This window comes from Macaca mulatta, chromosome 14 (genome assembly GCF_049350105.2).
Source record: "Macaca mulatta isolate MMU2019108-1 chromosome 14, T2T-MMU8v2.0, whole genome shotgun sequence".
Taxonomy (NCBI): Eukaryota; Metazoa; Chordata; class Mammalia; order Primates; family Cercopithecidae; genus Macaca; species Macaca mulatta.
Window position 1 is genome coordinate 119,195,558 of NC_133419.1, and position 12,009 is coordinate 119,207,566.

Here is a 12,009-nt window from a genome sequence, read left to right on the forward strand (position 1 = left end):
AGCCTCCTGAGTAGCTGGGATTACAGGCATGTGCCACCACGCCTGGCTAATTTTGTATTTTTAGTAGAGACAGGTTTCTCCGTGTTGGTCAGGCTGGTCTCGAACTCCTGACCTTACGTGATCTGCCCACCTTGGCCTCCCAAAGTGCTGGGATCACAGGCGTGAGCCACTGCACCCGGCCCATCCATGTGTCTTAAAGTGTAGTTTGTAGGTGTGAATCAGAATCTCTGGGCTTGGAGCTGAGAAAGCTGAATTTGTAACATGTGTCCCCAAGCAATTCTTTATACCCTACATGTGCTTTCACATCAGCATAACATGGTTCATGCAGTTCCCTCCACCAGGACCTACTTCCTCCATCTACTCTCTTCTCTCCAAATTCCCTGGTTTACACAACAAACTCCTATTAATCCTTTAAGACTTTGCTCAAGGTCAGCTCTTTTCTTTAACCTTTTTTGATCATTCTTCCTGTGCCTACGGAAATCCCAACTCTTAACTGATTTAAAGAGTGAAATAATTTATCATCTTATATAACAGAAAGTCCAGAGGTAGGACAGACGTCAGATCGATTAGTACAGGAGCTTGCAATGTCATCAAATACCTAGATTCTTCTTTCCACTTTACGATCTATAGTAAAACTTCATCTTCAACCTGATAGCAAATGGCTGCAGCAGTTCCCACAGTAACATTCAGCCATTGCAGTGTTCAGAGGAACAGGAGAGGCTCTTTCTTAGGAACAAATGGAACACAGACCAGAATTTGGTGCCATGTCCATTTCTTTTTTTTTTTTTTTTTTTTTGAGACAGAGTCTTGCTCTGTTGCCCAGGCTGGAGTATCGTGGCACAATCTTGGCTCACTACAACCTCCGCCTCCCGGGTTCAAGCGATTCTCCTGCCTCAGCCTCCCGAGTAGCTGGGACTACAGGTGCACGCCAGCACACCCGGCTAATTTTTGCATTTTAGTAGAGACGGGGTTTCACCATGTTGGCCAGGATGGTCTCGAACTCCTGACCTCAGGTAATCCACCCACCTCGGCCTTCCAAAGTGCTGAGATTACAGGCGTAAGCCGCTGCACCCAGCCCCATGTTCATTTCTAAGCCAGTCTCTGGCAAAGGGACTAGGATTCCCAGGATTGTCTTAGACTAATCATCTGGGGTAGAAGGTTTAACTTGGAGGTTAACCACAATGACCCTTGTGTTCCCCAATCCAAAACCTGTCCATTATTCTCCATTTCCAGTGCTGCCACCTTGTCCTTACCCTCATGACCTTATATTCTAGTGGTGTATATGTATATGTAAGTACCACGAAGAAGATACCATGGGGAAATGAAATAGAGAGTGACACAGAGGTGGGTAGTTGGTGGCAGGAAATCTGGAATCTCTTGATGAGGTGACATTTGAGCTTAGACCTGTGTGATGATGAGAAGAAGCCAATCATTGCAAATACATAAAGCGGAAGTCCTAAAGGCAAGCTAGGAGGCTGAGGAAGGAGAGTTTGAGCTTATAATGTGCCAAGATCATACCTGTGAATAGCCACGCACTAGCTGGGCAACATAGTGCAACCCATCTCTTAAAAAAAATTGAATTAAATTAACTGTGTTTTCTAAAGTCCTGACACAGAGGAAACAGCAGATGAAAAAGTCCTGAAGTGGGAATATCTTTGATGTGTTTATTGTCTGTCTCTTCCATGAAGTAAAAGCTCTATGAATACAGGTACCTTGCCTGTCTTGCTCACCTCTATGTTCCCAAGGTCCTGTCTGGCACAGTGGGAAGATGGAAAGAGTGCCTGGGATATTTTAGGCATACAGTAAATATTTATTGAATGAATAAATGAGTCTCCCACAAGCAAAACAGATTGTTCCTTCTTAAGAGTTTCCATAGTACTGTATATTATACCTTAATTTGGACACTGCACATTGTATGGTTTGTATACATCTCTGCCCTCCTCTGCTGTGAGCTCCTTAAAAATAGACAGGGGCCCACACATAATGCATCTTTGTTTTCTCATTATCCACACAATATTAATCTCATTGTAATCCCTCTGGTGAATGAGAGTTGAACATTCAGCGTACATATTAAAAGGAACTTTATGTGAAAATATACTTGAGTAGGTAGTATGTTTTTCAATGTCTTTTTGTTTAACCTAAGAATTCACGGCCGGGCGCGGTGGCTCAAGCCTGTAATCCCAGCACTTTGGGAGGCCAAGACGGGCGGATCACGAGGTCAGGAGTTCGAGACCATCCTGGCTAACACGGTGAAACCCCGTCTCTACTAAAAAATACAAAAAACTAGCCGGGCGAGGTGGTGGGCGCCTGTAGTCCCGGCTACTCGGGAGGCTGAGGCAGGAGAATGGCGTAAAAACCCGGGAGGCGGAGCTTGCAGTGAGCTGAGATCCGGCCACTGCACTCCACCCTGGGCGACATAGCGAGACACCGCCTTAAAAAAAAAAAAAAAAAAAAAAAAAGAATTCACAGCAATCTAGAACTTCCAGGAAAAAATTATTAAGGAAAATTAGTGGTCTGTAGAAAAAAGAGTTTGCCCGCCAGGTGCGGTGGATCATGCCTGTAATCCCAGCACTTTGGGAGGCCGAGGCGGGCAGATCACGAGGTCAGTAGGTCGAGACCATCCTGGCTAACATGGTGAAACCCCATCTCTACTAAAAAATACAAAAAAATTAGCTGAGCGTGGTGGCGGGCACCTATAGTCCCAGCTACCCAGGAGGCTGAGGCAGGAGAATGGCGTGAACCCAGGAGGTGGAGCTTGCAGTGAGCCAAGATCGTGCCACTGCACTCCAGCCTGGGCCACAGAGCGAGACTCCATCTCAAGAAAAAAAAGAAAAAAGAGTTTGCCATTGCCTTATATGGCTGAAGTTCTTATCTTGTAGAGTTGTGTTATATACTTAAGCCAAAGTCTTAGGGGACCAACAGTTGTGATCATAAGAATGTCACTTATCTGGGGCTAGTGCAGTGGCTCATACCTGTAATCTAGCAAGTTGGGAGGCCAAGGCAGGAGGATCACTTGAGGCCAGGAGTTCAAGATCAGTCTGGGCAACACAGTAGGACCCTGTCTCCACAAGAAATTTAAAAATTAGCCAAACACAGTGGCATATGCCTGTAGTCTCAGCTACCCAGGAGGCTGAGGTGGGAGCGGCTTGAGCTCAGAAATTCAAAGTTACAGTGACCTACAATCATGCCACTGCACTCCAACCTGGGCAACAAAGTGAAACCTGTCTCTTAGAAAAAGAATATTGCTTATCTAGAGACAACATTCTTTTTGTTTGTTTTTGAGATGAGGTCTCACTCTGTTGCCCAAGCTGGAGTGCAGTGGCATGATCATCTGCTTTTTCATCTCCTGTTTCCTCTGCGCCAGGACATTATACCAAGGTTACATCTCTAAATATGCTTCATAACACAAACCGTATGTCTGCTGGAATTGCATATGTGCAGTTGCAGTCCTAATACAGTTACACTTATGAAATGGATACCTGATCCACAACAGACAGCATTACTGTTTCTATATCTATTAATAATACCAAAAGCAATATTTATAAATGAAATAATATTGTTTACTTAATAAAAATATAAAGAACATTAGCTATTTGCTAGTGTCAAAAAGAAGGGTGGCAGTTGTAACTGTGCCCTCTCCCTTTAATGGAAAAAGCCAAATAATTTTAAAATGAAAGCCTTTCACCATTGATGCCAGCAAACTTATATAAATGTTGTTTTCATAAAATAAAAATAGGCCGGGCGCGGTGGCTCAAGCCTGTAATCCCAGCACTTTGGGAGGCCGAGGCGGGCGGATCACGAGGTCAGGAGATCGAGACCATCCTGGCTGACACGGTGAAACCCCGTCTCTACTAAAAAATACAAAAAACTAGCCGGGCGAGGTGGCGGGCGCCTGTAGTCCCAGCTACTGGGGAGGCTGAGGCAGGAGAATTGCGTGAACCCGGGAGGCGGAGCCTGCAGTGAGCTGAGATCCGGCCACTGCACTCCAGCCTGGGCGGCAGAGCGCGACTCCGTCTCAAAAAAAAAATAATAATAAAATAAAATAAAAATAAATTTAAAATGCTCATTAACAGCATGAGACAGTGAGTAGAACAAAGCAGCTACTGAGTGTATTACTCCACACATTCATCATAACAACACAAGAGAGTTCTGTGTTAGGGGTGTATTAACATTGCTTTTAAACTTTAGTGAGGCTGGCTGGGTGCTGTGGCTTACACCTGTAATCCCAGCACTTTGGGAAGCCGAGGCAGGTGGATCACCTGAGGTCAGGAGTTTAAGACCAGCCTGGCCAACCAATATGGTGAAACCCTGTCTCTACTAAAAATACAAAAAAATTAGCTGGGCAAGGTGGCATGCCCCTGTAGTCAAAGCTACTTGGGAGTCTGAGGCAGGAGAATTGCTTGAACTCAGGAGTTGGAGGTTGTACTGAGCCAAGATCGGACCACTGCACTCCAGCCTGGGTGACAGAGTTAGAGTCTGTCTCAAAAAAAAAAAAAGAAAGAAAATTAAACTTTAGTGAGGTATCTGGGGGAATATGAGCTTATAGAACCTAGGTAATCCATTTCTAGATGGATTATATTTATAGTTATGCAGTCCAGAGTTCATATCTTGTCAAATCATGTGGCCTTGGGAGTGTTACATCAATTCTTTTTTTTTTTTCTTTTTTTTTTTTTGAGATGGAGTCTTGCTCTGTCGCCCAGGCTGGAGCGCAGTGGTGTGATCTCAGCTCACTGCAAGCTCCGCCTCCCGGATTCACGCCATTCTCCTGCCTCAGCCTCCCGAGTAGCTGGGACTACAGGCGTCCACCAGTACGCCCAGCTAATTTTTTGTATTTTTAGTAGAGACGGGGTTTCACCATGTTAGCCAGGATGGGGATGGTCTCGATCTGCTGACCTCGTGATCTGCCCGCCTCGGACTCCCCAAGTGCTGGGATTACAGGCATGAGCCTCCGCACCCAGCGTTACATCAATTCCTTTAGCCTGTTTGCTCACCTGAAAATGAAGCTAGTAATTCCTGCCTTGTGTGGTCATTATGAGCATTAAATGAAATAACACGTTTATATAGCATTAGCATATAGCATTTCTGTGTAATACAGCACATACAAAATAGTCCGTAGTTTGGTGACATGCTTTTTTCACTTAACCGTCTATCACGAACATTTTCCATATTAATAGATCTGTATCAGCATCATTTTAATGGCTATCTGATGCTAATTTCGAGGTAATATGTACTATAATTCACCCTGGAGTAACCTCTGGCAGAGCGACTGTAGCATAGGCATTTCTGTAGGACTGTGCTGTTTCCTGTTGACTGCACTCCTCACTGCCCTAGTGCTTCTGATTCTTCTAGGTGTTAATGGTTTGAGGATGCTGGGGATTCTCCATGATGCAGTTGTGTTCCTCATTGAGCAGCTGTCTGGTGCCAAGCACTGTCGAAATTACAAATTCCGTTTCCACAAGCCAGAGGAGGCCAATGAACCCCCCTTGAACCCTCATGGCTCAGCCCGGGCTGAAGTCCACCTCAGGCAAGTTCCCTTCTTTTCTGTCAGCAGTTTTGGATCTCGATTTTCTTATCTCGTGACACAGTCGTCTTCCCACATACCCTTTGAGATTTCCAGTGTTAATGCCATCGTCCTTTACTGCTTTATTAAAGCATTTCTGTAAATACTTTTTCATCTTTTGGCCCCAGGAAGTCAGCATTTGACATGTTTAACTTCCTGGCTTCTAAACATCGTCAGCCTCCTGAATACAACCCCAATGATGAAGAAGAGGAGGAGGTACAGCTGAAGTCAGCTCGGTAAGTCTTGAGTGGGGTGCAGTCATTAGAAACTGCTTTCCCTCTCCTCCAGCTGGTCAGGGCACTATGTAGGAATGTGTTTGCATCAGAATTTCCTGGATAAGATTTAAGAAGACTGAAATCCATTTGTGTTGAAGTAGCAGTAGGTGCCTGGTAAGGAGTGAGGAATATAAGGTACAGAGGAGAAATTCAAAGAACTGTAAGATGCATATTTTCTTTAATGACAGTATACTCTGTCAGCTTTGGTTGTACCACCATAGTCGTCATGGTCAGAAAGTACTATATATACTAAAAATGGGGCCCATTGGCCAGGCGTGGTGGCTCATGCCTGTAATTCCAGCACTTTGGAAGGCTGAGGCGGACAGATCACAAGGTTAGGAGTTCAAGACCAGCCTGACCAACATAGTGAAACCCCGTCTCTACTGAAAATACAAAAATTAGCCCGGCATGGTGGCGTGCGCCTGTAGTCCCAGCTACTCAGCAGGCTGAGGCAAGAGAATCGCTTGAACCCAGGAGGCAGAGGTTACAGTGAGCTGAGGTCGCGCCACTGGACTCCAGTCTCGGTGACAGAGCGAAACTCCCATCTCAAAAAAAAATGGGGTTCATTTTATAAGGCACTTATTCAGTTTGGCATTGAACAGAAAGTGTACTAATTTTCTCTAGGAACCTTCAGTTCAAGACTCAAAACATTATTTCCTGAAGAAAATTCGTTAATAGTATGTCTTATCTCTTAGGAGGGCAACTAGCATGGATCTGCCAATGCCCATGCGTTTCCGGCACTTAAAAAAGACTTCTAAGGAGGCAGTTGGTGTCTACAGGTATGGCTAAAATTCTAGAAAGAACTATAGAAAACGAATGCAGTTTTTCAAAATCAAAGTAGACCAAATGCTGAAGTGACCTTCCTCAGTAAGTGAGGATTTTACGGATACTGTTTATTGACCCTTGTATCCTGGGATCCTGCACCTGCTTGTGTTGAACAAGGACTTTAACATAATAAGCATTAAAACATTGCTGCTTCCAGTGGGTTGCAGAATGGAAATACCTTTTATCTTTGGCCATTTGTTAGAACAATATACACAAATCAAGGGTCCAAATTTTTATTTTCTCAAGTATATGTCCCTCCTGAGGAAGTAACAGACCAGGAGAACTTATTCATGTATTCATGCACTTAACCTTACTTGCAAAATTTGTGTCTGACCTCTTTTCAATCTTTGTCCTAGGTCTCCCATCCATGGCCGGGGTCTTTTCTGTAAGAGAAACATTGATGCAGGTGAGATGGTAATTGAGTATGCCGGCAACGTCATCCGCTCCATCCAGACTGACAAGCGGGAAAAGTATTACGACAGCAAGGTAAGTCTCCCACTTGCACTCACCCAGTTCTTTTGTTTTGCTGTAGAAAGGGACCAGTATGATCCCTGGATCCCAAAAGAAATAGTGTATGTTACCAATTCGAAGATGTTAATTTAAAAAAAAAAAAAAACAACTGAAATTCGTGAGGGGCCCAGTAAAAATACAGAATCCACTCTGAGGATTAGCATAGAAAGTTACTCTTAGAGGTCTGTCTGAGTGGCTCCTGGTATCAGAAGCAAATAGCTATTCAAGTTTTAGGTTTCTGTTTCCCGCAGAGACATTAGAAGCCTCTAGACTAGTGGCCTGTAATCTAGGAACTCCTCATGGAAGCATCTTGAAAGATAGGTACTGGGAGAAATCTGGGAATTTTACTAGAAGAAACTTTATCAGCAGCTGTAGGTAATATCAAGAGAAGATTGGGAACTGTTCTTAAACCTGAGTTTATAAGAAATGACAAGTTATTCTCCTTTCTCCTGCATGTACAGGGCATTGGTTGCTATATGTTCCGAATTGATGACTCAGAGGTAGTGGATGCCACCATGCATGGAAATGCTGCACGCTTCATCAATCACTCATGTGAGCCCAACTGCTATTCTCGGGTCATCAATATTGATGGGCAGAAGCACATCGTCATCTTTGCCATGCGTAAGATCTACCGAGGAGAGGAACTCACTTATGACTATAAGTTCCCCATTGAGGATGCCAGCAACAAGCTGCCCTGCAACTGTGGCGCCAAGAAATGCCGGAAGTTCCTAAACTGAAGCTGCTCTTCTCCCCCAGTGTTGGAGTGCAAGGACGTGGGGCCATCCAAAGCAACGCTGAAGGCCTTTTCCAGCAGCTGGGAGCTCCTGGATTGAGTGGGCACAGCTGAGGGGCCTCTGTGATGGCTGAGCTCTCTTATGTCCTATACTCACATGTGATCACAGTCCCGGAGAGAGAGTTGAGGTCTTGAAGAAAGATCTATGATCAGCTTTCTCCTGGGGTCCCTCCAATTGTTTACCGTTAGAAAGTGGGAATGGGGTCCCTAGCAGACTTGCCTGGAAGGAGCCTGTTATAGAGGGTCGGTTATGTTGGGAGATTGGGCCTGAATATCTCACAGAAATAAGTTGCCATCCTCAAGTTGGCCCTTTCCCAAGCACTGTAAGCGAGTGGGTCAGGCAAGGCCCCAAATGGAGGGTTGGTTGGATTCCTGACAGTTTGCCAGCCAGGCCCCACCTACGGCGTCTGTGGAACAAACAGAGGTCTGGTGGTTTTCCCTACTATCCTCCCACTCGAGAGTTCATTCCTGGTTGGGAGACAGGATTCTTAGCACCTCTGGTGTCAAAAGGCTGTCATGGAGTTGTGCCAATTAATTACCAAACATTGAGCCTGTAGGCTTTGAGTGGGAGTGTTGTCCCCAGGAGCCTTATCTCAGCCAATTACCTTTCTTGACAGTAGGAGCGGCTTCCCTCTCCCATTCCCTCTCTTCACTTCCTTTTCTTCCTTTCCCCTGTCTTCATCCCACTGCTTTCCCATGCTTCTTTCTGGGTTGTAGGGGAGACTGACTGCCTGCTCAAGGACACTCCCTGCTGGGCATAGGATGTGCCTGCAAAAAGTTCCCTGAGCCTGTAAGCACTCCAGGTGGGGAAGTGGACAGGAGCCATTGGTCATAACCAGACAGAATTTGGAAAAGTTTTCATAAAGCTCCATGGAGAGTTTTAAAGAAACATAAGTAGCATGATTTTTTAGGAGATGAAAAAGATTATTTAAATAGGATTTAAATCATGCGACAACCAGAGTATCACAGCCAGGATGACCCCTGGGGCCCATTCCTAAGACATGGTTACTTTATTTTCCCCTTGTTAAGACATAGGAAGACTTAATTTTTAAATGGTCAGTGTCCAGTTGAAGGCAGAACACTAATCAGATTTCAAGGCCCACAACTTGGGGACTAGACCACCTTATATTGAGGGAACTCTGCCACCTGCGTGCAACCCATGGCTAAAGTAAATTCAATGACACTACTGCCCTGATTACTCCTTAGGATGTGGTCAAAACAGCATCAAATGTTTCTTCTCTTCCTTTCCCCAAGACAGTGTCCTGAACCTGTTAAATTAAGTCATTGGATTTTACTCTGTTCTGTTTACAGTTGACTATTTAAGGTTTTATAAATGTAAATATATTTTGTATATTTTTCTATGAGAAGCACTTCATAGGGAGAAGCACTTATGACAAGGCTATTTTTTAAACCGCGGTATTATCCTAATTTAAAAGAAGATCGGTTTTTAATAATTTTTTATTTTCATAGGATGAAGTTAGAGAAAATATTCAGCTGTACACACAAAGTCTGGTTTTTCCTGCCCAACTTCCCCCTGGAAGGTGTACTTTTTGTTGTTTAATGTGTAGCTTGTTTGTGCCCTGTTGACATAAATGTTTCCTGGGTTTGCTCTTCGACAATAAATGGAGAAGGAAGGTCACCCAACTCCATTGGGCCACTCCCCTCCTTCCCCTATTGAAGCTCCTCAAAAGGCTACAGTAATATCTTGATACAACAGTTTCTCTTCTTTCCCGCCTCTCTCCTTTCCGGCGCAACTTCCAGAGTGGTGAGAGATGGCAATCTTTTACATTTCCCTCATCTTTCTTACTTCAGAGTTAGCAGACAACAAGTTGAATGGCAACTTGACATTTTCCATCGCCATCTGCCTCACAGGCCACTCTTTCCTTTCCCTCTGCCCACCAAGGCCTCGTATCTGCAGAGAACCCATTGATCACCTTGTGCCCTCTTTTGGGGCAGCCCGTTGAAACTGAAGCACAGTCTGACCACTCACGATAAAGCAGATTTTTCTCTGCCTCTGCCACAAGGTTTCAGAGTAGTGTAGTCCAAGTAGAGGGTGGGGCACCCTTTTCTCGCCGCAAGAAGCCCATTCCTATGGAAGTCTAGCAAAGCAATACGACTCAGCCCAGCACTCTCTGCCCCAGGACTCATGGCTCTGCTGTGCCTTCCATCCTGGGCTCCCTTCTCTCCCGTGACCTTAAGAACTTTGTCTGGTGGCTTTGCTGGAACATTGTCACTGTTTTCACTGTCATGCAGGGAGCCCAGCACTGTGGCCAGGATGGCAGAGACTTCCTTGTCATCATGGAGAAGTGCCAGCAGGGGACTGGGGAAAGCACTCTACCCAGACCTCACCTCCCTTCCTCCTTTCGCCCATGAACAAGATGCAGTGGCCCTAGGGGTTCCACTAGTGTCTGCTTTCCTTTATTATTGCACTGTGTGAGGTTTTTTTGTAAATCCTTGTATTCCTATTTTTTTTAAAGAAAAAAAAAACTTAAGCTGCATTTGTTACTGAAATGATTAATGCACTGATGGGTCCTGAATTCACCTTGAGAAAGACCCAAAGGCCAGTCAGGGGGTGGGGGGAACTCAGCTAAATAGACCTAGTTACTGCCCTGCTAGGCCATGCTGTACTGTGAGCCCCCTCCTCACTCTCTTTCTACCAACCCTAAACCCTGAGGACAGGGGAGGAACCCACAGCTTCCTTCTCCTGCCAGCTGCAGATGGTTTGCCTTGCCTTTCCACCCCCTAATTGTCAACCACAAAAATGAGAAATTCTTCTTCTAGCTCAGCCTTGAGTCCATTGCCAAATTTTCAGCACACCTGCCAGCAACTTGGGGGATAAGCGAAGGTTTCCCTGCAAGAGGGAAAGGCGGCAAAAATGGCATAGCTATCTCCAAAACACATCTGAGTTCATTTCAAAAGTGACCAAGGGAATCTCTGCACAAAAGTGCAGATTGAGGAACTGTGGTGGGTCATTCCCAAGAATCCCCCAAGGGGCATCCCAAATCCCTAAGGAGTAACAGCTGCAAACCTGGTCAGTTCTCAGTGAGAGCCAGCTCACTTATAGCTTTGCTGCTAGAACCTGTTGTGGCTGCATTTCCTGGTGGCCAGTGACAACTGTGTAACCAGAATAGCTGCATGGCGCTGACCCTTTGGCCGGAACTTGGTCTCTTGGCTCCCTCCTTGGCCACCCACCACCTCTCGCACAGCCCCTCTGTTTTTAGACCAATAAGAAGAATTAAGGGGGAAGCCCTGGCAGCTATACGTTTTCAACCAGACTCCTTTGCCGGGACCCAGCCCGCCACCCTGCTCGCCTCTGTCAAACCCCGGCCAATGCAGTGAGCACCATGTAGCTCCCTTGATTTAAAAAAAAAAAAAAAAAAAAAAAGGAAAAAAAAAATACAACACACACACAAAAATAAAAAAAAAATCTTCTAATGAATGTATCTTTCTAAAGGACTGACATTCAATCAAATATCTGAAAATACTAAAGGTCAAAACCTTGTCAGATGTTAACTTTTTAAGTTTGGTTTGGGATTTTTTTTTTTTTTAAATAGAAATCAAGTTGTTTTTGTTTTTAAGGAAAAGCGGGTCATTGCAAAGGGCTGGGTGTAATTTTATGTTTCATTTCCTTCATTTTAAAGCAATACAAGGTTATTGAGCAGATGGTTCTGTGCCGAATCATGAATGCTGGTCAAGTCACACACTCTGGAAACTTGCAACTTTTTGTTTGTTTTGGTTTTCAAATAAATATAAATATGATATATATAGGAACTAATATAGTAATGCACCATGTAACAAAGCCTAGTTCAGTCCATGGCTTTTAATTCTCTTAACACTATAGATAAGGATTGTGTTACAGTTGCTAGTAGCGGCAGGAAGATGTCAGGCTCACTTTCCTCTGATTCCCGCAACGGGGGGAACCTCTAACCATAAAGGAATGGTAGAATAGGCCATTCCTCGAATCAGAGAAAAATGCAGACATGGTGTCACCTGGATTTTTTTCTGCCCATGAATGTTGCCAGTCAGTACCTGTCCTCCTTGTTTCT

The 12,009-nt window shown here is 44.7% G+C and overlaps 1 protein-coding gene across 7 annotated transcripts in view; it reads left to right on the top strand.

Annotated features, from left to right (window-relative positions):
* KMT2A (lysine methyltransferase 2A) overlaps nucleotides 1-9,653 on the top strand; it is a 90,836-nt gene extending 81,183 nt beyond the window's left edge. For all 7 annotated transcript variants that reach the window (XM_077964388.1, XM_077964389.1, XM_077964393.1 and 4 more), the window contains 5 exons: nucleotides 5,350-5,528; nucleotides 5,693-5,796; nucleotides 6,531-6,614; nucleotides 7,017-7,146; nucleotides 7,632-9,653. In XM_077964388.1, coding sequence (XP_077820514.1) covers nucleotides 5,350-5,528; nucleotides 5,693-5,796; nucleotides 6,531-6,614; nucleotides 7,017-7,146; nucleotides 7,632-7,907 — 773 coding nt within the window. In that variant the 3' untranslated portion in view covers nucleotides 7,908-9,653. The remainder of the gene's footprint in view (nucleotides 1-5,349; nucleotides 5,529-5,692; nucleotides 5,797-6,530; nucleotides 6,615-7,016; nucleotides 7,147-7,631) is intronic.
* Nucleotides 9,654-12,009: the final 2,356 nt, after the last annotated feature.